At 35.9% G+C, this 17,781-nt stretch overlaps 1 protein-coding gene across 3 annotated transcripts; it reads left to right on the top strand.

The window, feature by feature from the left end:
- Positions 1-4,762: 4,762 nt before the first annotated feature.
- Positions 4,763-17,732, top strand: LOC127801517 (acetolactate synthase small subunit 1, chloroplastic-like). Of its 3 annotated transcripts, XM_052336744.1 has the most exons (12): positions 4,763-4,931; positions 5,036-5,364; positions 7,104-7,317; positions 7,909-7,992; positions 8,816-8,884; positions 9,795-9,878; positions 10,362-10,514; positions 13,772-13,876; positions 13,968-14,090; positions 14,611-14,763; positions 16,040-16,105; positions 17,342-17,732. In XM_052336744.1, exons 2-12 carry the CDS (start codon positions 5,081-5,083, stop codon positions 17,423-17,425), a joined length of 1,419 nt encoding a protein of 472 aa, XP_052192704.1. In that variant the 5' UTR covers positions 4,763-4,931; positions 5,036-5,080; the 3' UTR covers positions 17,426-17,732. The 3 variants fall into 3 exon arrangements, with proteins under 3 accessions (XP_052192704.1, XP_052192710.1, XP_052192694.1); XM_052336734.1 differs by lacking the exon at positions 4,763-4,931 and having other exon boundaries at positions 4,952-5,364; XM_052336750.1 differs by lacking the exons at positions 4,763-4,931; positions 13,772-13,876 and having other exon boundaries at positions 4,951-5,364.
- The last annotated feature ends 49 nt before the right edge of the window (positions 17,733-17,781 follow it).

The raw sequence follows: 17,781 nt of genomic DNA, 5'->3' as shown, positions 1-17,781 counted from the left end.
CTCCTATCCACCATGTCACAACCATTGACCGACAACAATGAAACAACAACAACAACAAAACCCTAAAATCGAGAAGAGCGAAAGCTGTTGGAGCTAAAGATTTAGCTGGAGAAACTGACCTCGGACGATCAATCGAGACGCGAAACGCAAACCAATAGATGAAGTCTCAATCTGGAAATGAATTTTTATGGTTTATGTGGAGTATTATAATTTGTAGAAGTTGATGATGGGATTATATGTATGTATAGGCGGGCGCAGGGGAAGAGAGCGTGAATTCTGGAAAGAACGGAAAAAAAAATGGCAGAATGAGACGAGACCCGGCAAGCGGCAGCTAGCTTCTGTTTTGGTTTCGTTTTCCACTCCCCAAACTCATGGTCCAAGATCAGAACCCAACACACACAAACTATATAAATGGTAGATAGTACTGTATCTTTCGTTCCTTGAATCTAAAATCAACTTACATGACGTCCATCTCCAACCTTTCCTTGTCCGATCCATGGATTGTTATTATACTTTCAACAATGCTATTCATCATGGAACACTTAATAGAGGGGCTGTTTAATTCCGTCTTTTAAAAAAATATAAAAAATAAAATTTATTGATAGTTATTTCATCTTTCTGAGTTAAACACTTTATATGAGTTTTCAGATCATTACTAATCGTCTCTACTTACTGTTATACATTTGTTATAACCAATATTCGAAGAAATTGAGCGAATAACCTATTTTCTTAATTTTTATTTAAAAATTAAATAATTTTATTATTACGATCTTTTCATTAAATCTAAATCAAATTTCATGAAATCTACCTCTAATATTTATTTATGGAATCAAGTCAATTGCCTCTTGAGAATTGTTACCATAATTGTGCTATAACCAAGTAATAATTTGTTTTCTTAATTTTCATTCAATTTTTTTTATTATTTTTTACTTTTTTTTTTTCTTATCTTACAACAACAACATATCCAGCCTTTATTCCACTATGTGGGGTTGGTTACATGAATTCTAGACTTCCATGTATTTCTATCTTTTATCATATCTTCATTTAGATCCATACACTTCATATCAAACTTTAATGTCTCTCCCAAAATCTTATTGGATCTGCCTCTACCTCTTTTTATGACTAATTGTTCTATTTCATCAACTCTCCTCACAAGAGCGTCTCTTGATATCCTTCTCACATGACCAAACCATCTTAGTCTAGTCTCTCTCATATTCTCCTCGATTGGCACTACTCCTACCTTATTACGAATAACTCCATTCCTAATTTTATCCTTTCTTGTATGGCCGCACATCCATCTTAACACCATCATCTCCGTTACACTCGTCTTTTGTTCATGCTGGTATTTAACTGCCCAACATTCTGAGCCATACAACAAGATTGGTCTTATAACTGTCCTATATATTTTTTTTTTCAGTTTTAATGGGATTTTATCATCACATAACACTCCCGATGCATTTCTCTATTTTAGCCAACTTGCCTTAATTCTATGTGCGACATTCTCGTGAATTTCTCTATCTTTTTTAATTACTGATCCCAAATATCGAAAATGGTATTTTCTTTGTAAGATTTTATCTTCCAATTTTATTATAATATTATCTACTATTGCATTCTTACTAAATTTATATTTCATATATTCTGTTTTCTTTCTACTTAATTTAAATCCCTTATATTTTAAATTGTTTATCCACAACTCAAGCTTAGTGTTCACTCATTCTTTTGTTTCATCCACCAATACTATGTCGTCTGCAAATAGCATATACCATGGCACATTTGTCTTAATATCTTTAGTGAATTCACCAATTACTAGAGCAAATAAGTATGAACTTAGTGCAGAACCTTGATGCAGTGACAGTTCGTGAAAAAAATGATGTCTCCATGTCGTGTTGGTTTCATTTTGTCTAATTTTTCACTTTTATTTTGCTCCATAACTTTTTTAAATATATAATTTCACAAATAATTAAAATAACGTGTAAATAAAGTATACATATAAGTAAAATGATATTATATGAACTTACAAAATTTGTTACCTAATTTAAGATTTTTTTTAATAGTCTTTCAATACATCAAAAATAAATTTTCTCAACACTCACCTCACTCACTCAATACAATAATAATAATGGATTGAAAATAGGGGAGCTCTCTCCACCCTTCCTTTCGCCTTGTTTTCTTCCTATTGTGGAGCTCGTTGATTGTAATTTATTTCTTTCTAAAACTTATTCGGTAATTGTGATAAGATTGAAAAAAAAAATTAGGGAATAAGTTGGAGATAGTATGGATAGATTGGCATGGATTCCACATGTGAAATGGATGAAAAAACAAATGAAAATGACAATGCCAATTTCGCGTCATGCTAGTGTGTTGCTCCTTCATCATGTTCTCTTTCATCTCCACTTGTACTCTTTATAATCTCTCTTTTTATGCATTTATATATATATATATATAATCTTACTTAACTTGTTAGAATTATTAATTGGGGTGTTTCTTGAAACGCTAATCAACGATACAACATAATCGATGGAAAGGAATGGTGAAGGATGGAAGGAAATGGTATTGAGGTGAATAAGCGATGGCAAACATGGTGGGTATCAACAAGCGATGGTAAGTGTAAGAATATAGGTTAAGCGGTCGGATGAGTATATATCGATGTCAATTTGATGAGTTGCAAGTTCGATTCTCACATTGTGCAAAGATCTAATTTGCAGTTTACCTCTCATGATGTAATTGAGAGCAATAAGCACCAGAGACCACGCAATGGCAATCATCCCAAGGCGGTCATTCTCTCTTTAATTTAGAGTTGAAAAAATGAAGCGACAATCAAGTTGCAGAGAAGGGCAATTTGGTGTCATCATCTCCAGCCTCTCATTAGCTCGTATCATCGTATTGGGTGAGGGGTATTTTGATTATATATATACATATATAATCTAAAGTGTAGCTCTTGATGTATAAATAACATTTCTTAAAGACGTGATAGTCATGTATATTTCCTAATTTTCAGTTTAATTAATTTGCCAAATCAACAGTTAATATGTAAAATATTATGATAATTAGTAGTGTGCAATTTGGTAGTCCTGTATATTTCCTAATTTTCGTTTTGAGGTGGCAGTCACGTGTATTGCCAAGTCAACGCTATTTCTTAGTTTGGTTTAATTAATAGGTGTGTAAATGATCGATTCAATTATTAAACTAACTAAAATTTAATAATCGAATTACTATATAAACTAAACCAAATCGATCAAATAAAACAAAAAATCAAACTAATCGAAAACCAAAAAGGCTTAACAAAATTTGAAAAAACCAAATTGATCGAAACTCAAAAATAACTAAACAAATCGAATTAATTTTTTGTCTTACTATTGCTTTCAGCCACTTAGCTAGCTAATGATTTCAATGATCAAAACAGGTCATCGAATTTTTTCAATTGCGATGGTTCATATATCCAAAAATAAATTTAATCCAACAATAATTTTTTTGTAGATCTAAAATTAATTTTATTGTCAAAACTCATTTATGGAAAAAATGTTGTCGACCACTATCCACGGTATATTTTGACAATCAAAATTAACCATTAAATTAGCCTCAACTTAACAATCCACATATCTGGAAATTAAAAGGATCAAATGATCGAATTTTGATAAATATAAGTTTTAATATAGAATACTCAACCATAAGAAAATCGTCATAAACCTTACCGAATGAGTTAAAACCTATATGTCGTAAATCACTGAAGGAAACAAAGGTAGCGTTTGAGGCGACTGCCAAGGTGGCATTGACAAGCAAGTACACTGGTGTGAATTATGCGATGGAGTCAATGGCATGCAGTGGAAGGAACTAGTCGGAGGGGAAAGATAGAAGTATACTGGTAACAATGGTCAATGAGAACAAGGCTAGCCACTATTGGCGTCGAAATGAATGATGGGATCGATCAAAGACGAAAGGAAAGGGGAATGCAGAATGACCAAAACATCAATTCGATTCTACAGTTCATTTGTTATATTTTTTTTTATATTGGGACAAAAACGACAACATTTTATAATTTCGGTAAGTTTGGTTATTTCTAATCGAAATCGAAAAACCTAAATAAAAAATAAAAAAAATGAATTTTCACAAAAACTTTATCGAATCAATAATTTCAATCAATTCGGTTTAATTATTTTTATTAAATCAAAATTTTGCACCCCCTTAATTTGGTTCAATTTATATCCTAACATAACCTAATTTGATTTGAAGGTTTACAAACTGTTTACATTTGAATTTGAATTGAATTATTATGCAAACCCCTTAAAATCAGAACCCATATTTACATATGTATATATATCTCTTTAGAAACCAGATGACTATTTAAGAGTAAAATTATTTAAAGACAATTGTAAAGACTTGTTGTTGGACGCGTTGCAATTCACATTTTCACATGGGGGTTGGGGCTTAGCTCTCCCTCATGCGCGTCATCTTGTTTTATTATATAAAATAATTTATAAAAATAAAATTTAGATAAATAAATAATAAATTTCAATTACACCTTTTATTTTTATAGCATTAACTATATTTTGTTGATTTTTGTGATTTATTTTTAATAGTTAGGATTAGTGTAATTTGAAAGTCTCATTTGTTAAGGTAATTACTACTCGCCATCGCGAGAGAGTAAAAATAAAAAGTAAAACAATAAGGAGGATTTTGGAACAAGAAAACAAATAAAACCAAAAAAGACGAGACCAGGAGGCTTTTGGAAGAAGAGTGCACGGCTCTATCCTCACCGGCTGTCACCGGAACATATGGTTAAATGGGTAGGAATCGCGACACGTGGCTAGGTGTCTTAAATCGACAGCAACAAAAGGTACAAGGGAGGCGAGTACGTCGGCGGTTCGGCGGTGTTACTGTCACCGGAGAGGGAATTTCTTTTTTTGGTGCTACCCGGCCCCGTCACAGCCACTGTACTGGCGTCTGGCACTGCTTCATTCACTCGCTCTCTCTCTCTCTCTCTCTCTCTCTCTCTGTTTCTGTGATTCTTCCTTTGTGTTTTCTATGACTGTTTCAGTAATAAAATAGTTGTGAGGTGAGAGAAGCATTGAAAGCTGCGGAGATGGCGGCGGCTGTGTCGGCCTATACAGTGGCGGCGCCGGCGCCGGCGAGGAAGAATGTAACCGCAGCAAGCAGAGGAGGCGGCGGGATCGGAGGCTGGGGCGTGGAACTAGGAGGTGGCGGAGCTGTGGTAGTGGTAAAGAGGGGAAATCGGAAGACAAAGCCTCTAACTAGTCTGCCGGTGTTCTCTCTGGCCTCAGCTTCTTCGAAGCCGCCGGCTCCAGCTGCTACATTGTCCTCCCAATCCACTGAACCGGCAGCTGCTCCTCCGGCCACTCTCTCAATGTACTTTCTTCCTCTCTGTCTGTTTGTGTATCTATCTATCCATCTATCTATCTAATTAGTTCAATGTATTTTCTTTTGATTTATTTATTTACTCTTTGTGTCTGGCTCTACCCTCCTTCCTTTCTCCTGGGAATGGTATGACTTTTCCTTAATCCAGCTTAATTTATTCGTTCCCTATGTGACCTGTGTCACTTCCTGATTCATTCATTCTGCTCAGAATCATTTAAGCTGGATTTATTTCCGTGAAAAACAAAAAGACAAAAAAAAATACTCTCTTACAGTTACTTGGCCGCCTTTCATAGTCCATATACACACACCGTATGATTAAATTGTAAGACATTTATTTATTCATTCGGACAAGGATGATTTCATTAAGAAGGGATCAAGGCCAACAACTACCCCCTATATCCCTGTCACCAGGAGAGCTCTACAGAACCTAAGAACTGATTTGGAATATGTCTGGAATCAGGAATTTATGATTTATGGAAGAAGGAAGAGAAAGATAGAAGTATAATTACGGTAATTTCGGGTAAGGGGATGGGAGGGGTGCTCTCTGAGAATATTGCTGGTTGAACTAGCAGCTATTAAAAATTTAAAATCACTCGTTCAATCAGCGTTTTGATCAAATAACTACTAGTTTAACCACTGGTTATTTTTGGGCAGAAAACTACCTGCGCTGGAACTTTTCCGGCATGGTATGGTGATGTGAAACCAAGAGCATAGTTTGGGAATTATTTTGTGTAGTATTTTAGGAATTTTTAAAATGGTATGTTTTTTTTTAAAAAAAAAAAGAAAAACCATTATTGTAGGTTAAGGGGATGGGATGGGTGCCTCGGAAAAAGGGGCCTTTTTGGTTCACATCCCAAATTTGTGAAACCTAAATTAGATTTGAGTTGGGACATCAATGGAACCTCATATTCATTTCTACCAAGCGAAAATACAAATCCTCTTCCAGGGAATCTTACTAATGCAGGGGCATGGAGAGTTTTTCTTTATTCTAGAAGCCTCATTAAATGTTACATTGGAGTCATTTAACTTAGTTGGCAATTAGAGTCTTTCTTACTAAGTCGTGTCTTATAAATTGTTTATATGGGTCTTGCTTAGTAAGTTGTGTCTAGTAACTTGTGTTTATTTAATTATCTAGAAGTCATAACTAGTGTAGAAGTAACTGGAGTAAGTGGAGACTAAGTGTCATCTTTGTAAGTTCTTATATAGTTGTTATTTAGTGTTGAATATTAAAAAATTATCTTTAGCAAGTTTTATTGCTGCATATCCATCTAAATGCAATATATAGTTGCTAAGTTTGTAACACTGTCATTTATTGGATAGTATTATTGAAGTTGGTGCTATATGGGCATTGTCTTTGACGGTCCTCCCCTGTTTCGTTCACCAAGAGTTTTCCCCCTGTTACCAATAAACTCATTTTCTTCCAACATGCTGGAGAATGTATATAATGTTGGTGGGCAGGTTCCCTTACTTATGAAGGGTGGTGCCTTGAATTATCCCTTGCTTACGGTTATGTGTTAGCATAAACATGGTAAAAAAAAGTTGTTAACCCTAGATTTATCCAACTTCAAGTGCCTACATTTCTTGAAGAGCTTTAGTAGAACTGTTGGACTGCAGGTCATCTAAATTTATAATTTGTCAAAAATGTTCAAAACAAGTCTTCAGTTTTCTCACGGTTTGTATTTTCTTAGTGTCTTCTAATTCGATTCTAATGTTGCATTATTTTGTTTCAGGGTTAAGCGCCGCACAATTTCAGTATTTGTTGGGGATGAAAGTGGGATAATAAATAGAATTGCAGGGGTTTTTGCCAGAAGGGGTTACAACATTGAGTCTCTTGCTGTTGGTTTGAACAAAGACAAGGCACTCTTTACTATGGTTGTGTCTGGAACTGAAAAGGTTTTGCAACAAGTCGTAGAACAGCTCAACAAGCTTGTCAATGTCTTGAAGGTTACCCTTTCCTCTTTTAACATCACAAATTTTTCTTTTATAAAGATAATTTTAATGCCCAAGAATGGTGGTAAGGATGCTTAGACTTTAAGCTTGCTGTTTGTGCTTTTGACTTGAAAAGTAAGTTAATTTCTTAGCACACAATGTTTGTGTCATCTTCATTCAGGTGCTTGCATGCACAATATTCATGTGTTTTCTTATGCATAGTGATAAATTGTATTTTATCCTTTATAGCCCCTATTTTCTTATGCCAAATAATATATTCTCTTCATTGTTGATAGCACCGACTTAATACCAGGATGGGTTAATTATGGATATAGCAATCTGGTGGTGACATCTATGAAATTTCTTGCGAGTCTGGAGCAGGATAGTTTGAACAGCATGATGGATAAGAGTGATAAGATAAATCACATTTAATTGAGCAAATAAGTAATGGATGCAAAGTTATTTTTTCCTCTCTTATACTGCCATGTACATCTATAATTTGGTGGGGAAAACTTTTCTGGTAACTGATATTCATAAAATTTTTCCATTACAATTCCATGAAAACGTTTCTGGTAACAAGAACTTTTTTTTGGTCTGATTTATCAGGTTGAAGACCTTTCAATAGAACCACTAGTAGAGCGTGAGCTACTGCTCATAAAGGTCAACGCTGATCCAAGAACAAAAGCAGAGGTTATTACATAGTACTTATTTTTACTTAAAAATTTTCTTGCAGTGGAGGAAAAATTCAGGTAATCGCGAACTAAAAATTATAGTCAATCTGCTGGATGAAAGCTTTGATAGGGAAACCATAATCCTTATTTTAATGCTGTAATGGTTTGTGTCAGAGTTAATTAATTTATGTTTTATGGAATTTTTTAGGTTCATTTAAGTGATTAACTTGGATTATCAAACTTTGGTCTGTTTAGCTAAGTAAAAGTGTTTTTGACAAGTATCATCAAATTTGATCTAAGCTCCTTTCTCCTTTGATCAAGTAGGTGGGCTTAGTTCCTTCTTTCTTGTCCTCTTCCTTTAATTGTTGTTAGATATTGTTGCTTCCCACCAAAATAACATTTTTAGCCTTCTCAGTTATGGTCTATTCCATTGATTTTCACTGCTTGGTAAATGGAAAAATTTTTGGAATGTAAAATACTTGATGTCCTTTCATCCTACCCTTTCCAGAAAAAGATTATGTGGCTATCAACATGCTTGCAATACAAGAAACTGCATGAACAGTGGCCTAAGGGACAACCAATATTTTCAAAAAGCTTTAAGGCAGTTATGAAGCTTTGTCTTAAGAGGAACATTGTCTTGAATCCAAAAGACTGGAGCCGAATAGACACTTGCTTATTCTATGTAAATGTTATTATATTCTGCAGTAGAAAGAAAGTGTCTTAAGCATGTTCAATTAAATTAAGAGCTTCTTGTTTACGTAGTTTCTCTCTATAAGGGTAATAGATGGATTCTTCTTCAGTTGCAATTTAATCTCTGCTGATTGTTCTGTTTCATTCTTCAGATCATGTGGTTAGTCGACATTTTTAGAGGAAAAGTTGTGGATAGTTCAGAGCATTCATTGACTGTTGAGGTGATAGTTTGATTCCTTTACCTGGCTTCAGTTTCTGTTTGTAAATATTGTGCACACATGTACAGATGTTAGTGACACAATGACTGAAAGTGGACCAATCATTGGAGAATCAATGAAATCCCACACATCGTGTGAAGTGGACTAATAGTTAATCAATGCTCATCTTAATTATTTCCAAACTATTGTTCAGGTTCACTCTCTTCATACATGGTAAGCCAAGCATTCTGAAATTATCTTTCTTATCAAAAAGCATAAAATTCAGTGCTGACTTTGTAACAACTGAAAATGAAACACAAGAAATGACTACCAATTTGGTGACTGTCCTGGAAATTGCCACACCAGTTAATCATAATATGTTTCCTGCTACTTGTTTGCCTTTCTATATAATCAATTTGGTATTGCAGAAACTGTTCGTAAATGCCAGATATTATTGTGCACATGTTCTTCAGCTTTGTTTATTTCTTTAAGTGAACTAGCAGAAAGAGATTGAAAAAATATATGATGCATTGTCCCTGAACCTTTTCTAATTATTATTTTGAGTTTTATTTTTATATAAAATTTATTTTTTTAATTCTCTATCAGGGAAATAAAAGGCTTGAGTTATAGTTATGAACTACTACACCAACTAGAATAATGGCTATAAAGTATAGGCAAAGAGGGAGAGCTTGACAGGAAAAAAAGGAAAACAAAAACAAAGAAGAAGATAGTGAGACTAGACTATTAATTGTTGGGGAAAGTATCATAGGTCAACTAAAATATTTGAATAAGGGACAAAGTATTTTTATCTTGGAGATACTTACTTATTCATATATCTATAAAATTATTTAATTTAATTTGATACTCAATAGTTCTGAAGACTGCTGATCGAGTAAAGGTAAGTTCATTCTTGTGTTTCACTTGTTTGACTCAGGTGACGGGGGACCCCGGGAAGATGGCTGCTGTTCTGAAAAATCTAAGAAAGTTTGGAATTAAGGAACTTGCAAGGACTGGAAAGGTTGGTATCATCACTTATGTATTTTAAATTATCATGTATGTACGCATTATGATCCATTTCAACAATAAAAGAGTATTTATTCTGTACTAAGGAGAAGAATCAGGTAAGGCTAGACAAGGTGGTCGGGATAAAATCATATGTACTTTCTTTTTCTTTCTTCCCCCCCCCCCCCTCTCTCTTTTTTACCTGTTCCTCTATACATTTATATCATGTACCCATATTGATTACATTTCAAAAGTAATATTCCGATACTAAGAAGGAGAACCAGGTAAGGCTAGACAAGGAGGTCTGGATAAAATGACATATACTTTTTTTTTGGGTTCCCGTTTTACTTGTTCTTCTATTAATTCACAAACAGCTAGGAAAGTCCATGATGATGGCCATTCATATAATGGATTCTTGGTATTCCATTGCAATAAATCATGGCTTGGTTTTGTTGTCCAGTCAGTATATGCTGAGATCTTGACATATGAGCTCCTACAGATTGCTTTGAAGCGCGAAAAAATGGGAGAGACTGCTCCTTTTTGGAGGTTTTCTGCCACTTCTTATCCAGATCTTAAAGAGACAATTCCTTCTGATGCTCTTTTAGGAAATCTTACCAGGCCTCTTAATGGCAACTGCAGTACTTCCTCTAGTGTAAGTACTTTGCTGCTCCAACTAGTAGATCGTGGATGCTATTTTTCTTCTCTTCATGCATGGTTCCTCTTATTGATAAGTTACCATGTGGGGGGAAAATATTTAAGGGAATATCTTTTGCTGATGTCAGATGCACTTCTTAATCCAGTTGATGAAAATTGACTATCATGTTGTAGGTGAAAAATCTCTCAATCAATTCTCTTTGTTATCTTGCTATCTTTTTGGATAGGGAATAGGGTTTTGTGCTATTAATTGCAGATGGATACTTTTGAGTTTAACCAAAATAATAGGTAGTAAAATATTAATTCAAGCGAGAACCCTATATAACTAGCGCAAACATGTGAATTATTTAAATATCAGGTTCTTGTTAAGGTGTGAACTGAGAACCTTAGCCGACTTCAATATTGTTGAATCAGAGAACTTGAGAGAGAAACCCTAGTTAGAGGAAATAAATTCCTCACTCAAACAATAGATTGTATACCTATATATACTAATACTATATGGGTCATGACATAAAGATAAATCTCACACTCTCCCTCAAGTTGGAACATATATATATCATATTTTCCAAACTTGTTACAAATGCAGTTTATCTGAGGGCAAGTGGGGGCGTTGCTGTAGAAGACGACCGCGAGGAAGGAGGTGATGACAACGGCGATGATGGCAGATCGATGATGTAGCGACGACGCGAGATCTATGCGATACACAACATCTAGAGAAGAGGCCAAGAGATCTGAGAGTCACACTGGAAGGAGAAACAGGTGCGAGATCTGAGGTCGTGCCAACGATGGCGATGCTCTAATGCTGAAGATAGGTCGTCAATCGACTAAGGAGATGATGCTGAAAGAGACGAGGCGGCCTGGCGACGGAAATAACGGGCCGATAGTGGCGTCAGAGGGACAGATCGACAGCGAAGGGATCGCGAGCAGATGACGAGATCTGAAACCAAATCTAAGATACCATCGTTGGAGCAAGATCTGGGTCGTCCAAGAAAAAGATGGTCGGATCTGAGGGATTGACGGCTGGAGATGGCGGATTGATGGTCGGATTTAAGAAATGATGGCCGGATCTGAAGGATTGACGGTCGGATCTGGGAAATGATGGTCAGATCTAAGAAATGATGGTCGGATCTGAGGTTTGACAGCCAGATCTGACCAGATCTAAGGGATTGACGGCCGAATCTGACGGAATGACGGCCGGATCTGACAAATGATGGCTGAATCTAAGGTCCAAGAGCTAGATCTGACTGAATCTGATAAATGATGGCCGAATTTGAAGATTGACGGCTGGATCTAAGAAATGATGCAGAGGCAGATTCGGCGAGACAAGGAGACAAATTTGGCAAAAGCTAGATAGCGAGGGGGACTGGCAGACGACTGCGAGAGACTAGTCGTTGACGGCCGAATCTGACGGAATAACGGCCGGATCTGACAAATGATGGCCGAATCTAAGGTCCAAGAGCTAGATCTGACTGAATCTGACAAATGATGGCCGAATTTGAAGATTGACGGCTGGATCTAAGAAATGATGCAGAGGTAGATTCGGTGAGACAAGGAGACAAAGAGGCAGATTTGGCAAAAGCTAGATAGCGAGGGGGACTGGCAGACGGCTGCGAGAGACTAGTCGACAACTGCAGGCGATGGCGGCCAATGAAGGCAGATTGACGGTGGAAACGGTTGCGACAGTTCAAATCTGAAAAGACAAATCAATGATGGAAAAAGAAGGAAGCTGAAAATAGCAACAGAAGCGACGTCAGAAATGAGATAGGCCAAAAGAGTGGTCCGGGCGACTCCACCAGTAGCAACAACGACGCGAGTAGATCTGAGCCTCAACCACAGTGGTGACGGCGAGATTTGGGTGATGCGCGAGATCCGGCTGCGAAGAGGCTGCAAGATCTGTGTGATGCAGCAGCGAGAGAAGTCTGGCGGTGATGGCATCGATTAGTAGATCTGACGGCAGAGGCAGCTGTGGTGGAAGAGACGCTAGCGCCGGATCTGGGCGAGTGGCAGGTGTGGCGGAGGCGGCGTTGAGGCAACGAGGAGGTCGTGACTGCAACTAGGGTTTGGCCTTAATATCATGTTGGATCAGAGAACTTGAGAGTGAAACCCTAGTTGGAGGAAATAAATTCATCACTCAAACAATAGATTGTACACCTATATATACTAATACTAAATGGGTCATGACATAAGTTAATCCTAATGACATAAGCCATGACATAAAGATAAATCTCGCAAATTTCATGTGAAATTGGGTCATACTATTTGTACATTATTTATGTACACCTTGGACTACACAAGGCACATAAATGACATACATACCCCTCGCCTTATTGTGCCTCACTGCTTTGGGTGAGGGCATTTTAGACATTGGTACATCATTGTGTAGTGCAAGGTGTACACAATGATGTACCAATATCATTTTCTTGTGAAATTATTGACTATCAACTAGTTTGAAAGCTTAAGCTGTTATAGAGAGATATAACTCATCTTTTATATTTTTATTTTTACTCTTAATACTTATTATAGAGTCACAGGAATTCTCTAGTAGTTGTTAATAATGTAATTGATTTGTCAACTCAAAGATAATAATCGTCTCTCATTTTGATATCAACCCTCTTTATTTATGTTTGGTTTGAAGATTAATAGGGCAACATTGCTGCAGCTGGATAAATTTGTTTGTCATCCCTTATTCTAACTTTCTAAGTTGTGAATAACTCATTCATGCTCTTGTGGCTTTTTCTTGTGATTTAAATGCAGGGCGATGTTTATCCTGTTATGCTTCTTTTCAATTTTGTCAAGAATCTATTTGCTAATCCCAATCATCTTACTGTTATGTTTCTTTCCAATTTTGTCGCTTAATAGTTAAACCTTACTGAAAGTCTATTCAATTCTTCAACACAGAGAAACAAAAATCTTTATGGCATTTGATTTGAGAATGACCGTTTTAAGTGACATCTTCTTTTGGTTGTTTATATTCTCTGTACCAATTCTTTTTAGTGGTGCTCATGTGATTGGTCTCTGAGAATTCTCATAACCCTCTGTTAGTTTTAATTGTAGAAGAATTTGGGGTGGTTATCATCAAATTTTGAATCCTAACTTGGTTAATACATACTTGAACATTAAATTAGTTTCCAGTTAGTGGCTTCAATATTTACTTCCACTACTTTCATTGGTTTAGATTGTCGATGGAATCATTATGTTCTTAAGTTTGGATGTCTCAGAAAGTGCCATTCTGATTTATTCGTTTGAATGTTTCAGTCAAGTGGCCTTCAGTCACACACTTTATCCATGCTTATCAATAATTCTCCTGGAGTTCTCAACATGATTACTGGGGTTATATCTCGGAGAGGTTATAACATTCAGGTCTATTTGGTTGATGGTGTGTTCTTTTAAAATTTCTTGCTGAATTCTGTCACTTTCTAATATAATTGCTGTCTTGCACTTATTGGCTCAGAGCTTAGCTGTAGGTCCTGCTGAAGAGGAGGGGCTTTCACGTATTATGACTGTTGTCCCTGGAACAGATGAATCTATTTCAAAGTTGGTCCAGCAGTTTTACAAATTAGTGGATGTTCATGAGGTGAGGGATGCTTCATTTACAGAACTAGTACTTGGTATTTTAGTGCTTGATGGATTTGATGCTACTACTGTCTGTTGAATGGTTGAATAATTTCAATTGTGGTTTTAGCCCCTTTTCAGTTTACAATCCTTTTCATTTGCATGCAACAAATATGTTTTTCACAAAGGAAAATAATAGAATCCCCCCCCCACATATACATACTATTTTGCATCTAGCATGTGGAAAAAATCTCTTTGCAAAGCAAGCATATGGCTGCATACAAAAATTACCCTTGCTCAACTCTTACGAAGCGGGGAGCCTCATGGACTAGGGAGGCCCTCTTTTGCTTTGCTTCTAGGAGTTCCACAATTTGTTATTATCTAATAAGTGGGCATCACCACGACCCATAGTTCCATGGACCTGTACAAAAATATAGATTGGCATGCAATTGGATTTTGCTCTTTTGAGTAATTTCTTTTGTGCTTATGATGCTTTATGTTTATGAATGTGTAACTTGACAGAAAGTTGATGGTGTTTTCAGGTTCGGGATATCACCCACTTGCCATTTGCAGAGCGTGAGTTGGTGTTAATTAAGGTTGCTGCAAATGCTGCTGCTAGGAGGGATGTTCTTGATATTGCCAGTATTTTCAGGGGAAAAGCTGTTGATGTGTCTGACCATACAATAACTTTAGAGGTGAAACTTCAGTAAACTTTGAATGATCTGTTGAAGCTGAAGTAACCAAGTAACCATGTGCCATTCCCTCTTTAGTTTCTTAATATTTATTTCGGTAGTTCACTTTCTCAAGTTTAAATTGAAGACTTAGATCTAAGGGCCCTTTTAGTACCCTTTTCGTTTTTAGTTTTCTGTTTTTGTTTTCATTATTTTGAAAATAAAAACAGAAAATATTGTTTGATTGCCTGTTTATGTTTTAAAAAAAATTGAAATTTTTGAGAAAAATGAAAACAAGAAGAGCTGCTCTCACATTTTGTATTTCATTTTCATGGTCTCCTCGAGCAACCTTAGTTGCCAAGGATCATTGGGTTCATTGGGGGTTTGGTGTCTAAGGTTACTGGTTAGAAGGAGGGTAGGGGAGGGAAAAGGAAAATGTATGAAAAAAATCAAAGAGTAAACTAAAAATAAGCAGAAGATATCAAATAACATGTTAAAGTTTTTATCTTTTCAATTGAAAACAAAAATTGAACGCAAACAAGTGAACAAAAATTAAAAGCTGAAAGGTCTATCGAAGTCCCTAGGATGTTGAATTCACCAGTTATGGAAGCACAAACTTTGATTGTTCTTATGATCATATCTTGTTCTTCCTTCTCTCCTTTCTGTCTTTCTCATGGTAAGTTAGGTAATCATTATCAGAACTAGCTGGACAGGTCAGTCCAACTGGTTCGACCCAGATCTGACAGCTAAAATAACAATAATAATGATAAGTGAATTTTGAGCCTTGAATGTGGACATTTTGTTTAGCTAACACCGCAACTCAAGTCTTTTGATGTAAAACTATTTCCACATTTTTTATATAATGAACCACCATACATTTTACACACTAAACAACTTTACCAATTATGAAATTGAAGTAATTGTCCATAAATGCGAATTGACATTAAAAGTTGGTGTCCAGACTCCAGTTCTGTTGTGAAAATTAGGAATATGATTATGAGTGTGATCTAACTTCACCTATTGTTTTCATTCAATCATCATATGATAAATCCGTATGTAAATCAAAATTTCATAAAAACTGAAATTTTCCAATAAAACTAATTAATCTACTGCATTTTTTAATTGGTAGAAGTAGAAAGTGTGGAGTATGTTTAGAGCTAGTTTGAGGGCCATTCATACTATTATGCCTGTCTTAGCTTCTTTCTTTGCAAAACTTTTTCAGCATGTCCTCTTTCTTCCTTTCTTATGTTTCTGAATTTTTCTATTTTGATAACAATTTTTGTTATTTTAATTGTTTCAGCTCACAGGGGATTTCAACAAGGTGCTTGCTTTGCAGAAATTATTGGAGCCCTATGGCATTTGTGAGGTTTGTGCCCTAATATTTCTTTTCCCAAATTGCATCCAGATCTTAGGACACACCCACACATTTTGTCATCTTTTTACTTGTATTGAGTTTAGAAATGTCATGTAAATATTATTGTGGGGTTTGTTATTTGGACAGCCAATATAACTTGCATTTTCCATGTGTCACATTTAATAAAAATGAAATATTACAAGAGCATATCAAGCCTTAACCCTACTAGGTGGAGCCAACAAGTCCAAAAATAAAAATACTACAAAAAATAAAAAGAATAAATAAATCATTTGGTATGTCCGACACATATCCAAGCATATCCAATGCGTATTGGTATAAGCGGAAAAAAAAAAAGGAGAGATTACCGTAACTTCAATAATATGATGAGGTTAGGTTAGGTTCTTAACTTCTTTACATCCTTTGCTGATTTACTTTTTCCAATAGCCATTAACCTCGATCCTAGTGTGTGGTTTGCTTGCTTAGAGATTTTACCAGCAAGTCTAGTAAGAACCATGAATGACCTTTTGTGTGCCAATCTCACACTTCAATGTTTCTATTTTTGGCCTGCTTATGCCGATCATATTCACATCTAATGGTGACGTATGTCCTGGGTGATCTTGGTACTCGGATTATCTAGCCCTAGCATTATGTTAGGACACTGATAATTGAAGGACTACAAGCTGGAAATTGAGAAAAAAAATGAAAAGAAAGTGGACTTTCGAGAGGTCCACGCTCTCCCTCTATACTCTCCAGAAAATTCCCTGCCTTCTACTCTATTTGCTTCTCTATTTAAAGGAATCTATTGCCCTCCCATGCCTCCCCCTCTTTGCTCTTCCCATTCTACCCCTTAACTGAATTTGTTGGCTGCACATGCACCACTTGCCTTCTCCATTTCAATATCTCTATTCTGCCCTTATTTCTTAGGTCTTTGGTAGGGAAATATTATGGGCGCCTATCACATTATTATAGGTAACTTGATGAGCGGAAATGCTATTTTGACACAATGTATTCTATTTGTATAGCATCAATACAATATAAAACATCAATACAGTGTTATTAAAGTGTCACGAGTATGCAAATAGCACTTTCAATTAGTTAAAGGTGCCCACCTATTTATCTTTAGATGACAATGCCACAGCTTTAGCAGGAACTTTTGTTGTTTTGACTGATGACAGCTGCTATATATATATATTTATATATATCATATTTTAGAATGTGTTGCTTACTTGGTTAATGACCCATTTGAAGGTGGCAAGAACTGGTAGAGTTGCACTGGTGCGAGAGTCTGGTGTAGATTCTACATACCTCAGGGGATTCTCTCTTCCTTTATAATTGTTGCCTAGAAACTTGAAGGAAATGTTCCCTTGGATTAATGTGCTATCTTTAGCATCATGTGGCCGGACGTCTTCATTTTCTCTTTGATCTTCAGATGAGTTTAGTTAGTGCTTGATCAAAGGCAAGCCGGACTCTATTCCGCAGGAAGCCGCTAAAATTATTTACTCGTTATGTAGACAAGTTACCCATACAATCAGTTAGTTTACTTTTGTTTCTTTTCAGTTTTGTTTTTTATTTTATTTTTATTCTTCTCTCTTTCTCCTTTCTACTGCCAATAAGAGTTGGCTTAGGTCGAATTTGGTTCTGGATTTGTGTTTGTCCGGTAATTTTTGTTCAGTTGTAGAAACAACTTT

This window comes from Diospyros lotus, chromosome 1 (genome assembly GCF_014633365.1).
Source record: "Diospyros lotus cultivar Yz01 chromosome 1, ASM1463336v1, whole genome shotgun sequence".
Lineage (NCBI taxonomy): Eukaryota > Viridiplantae > Streptophyta > Magnoliopsida > Ericales > Ebenaceae > Diospyros > Diospyros lotus.
This window is presented reverse-complemented; position numbering and strand designations above follow the sequence as displayed.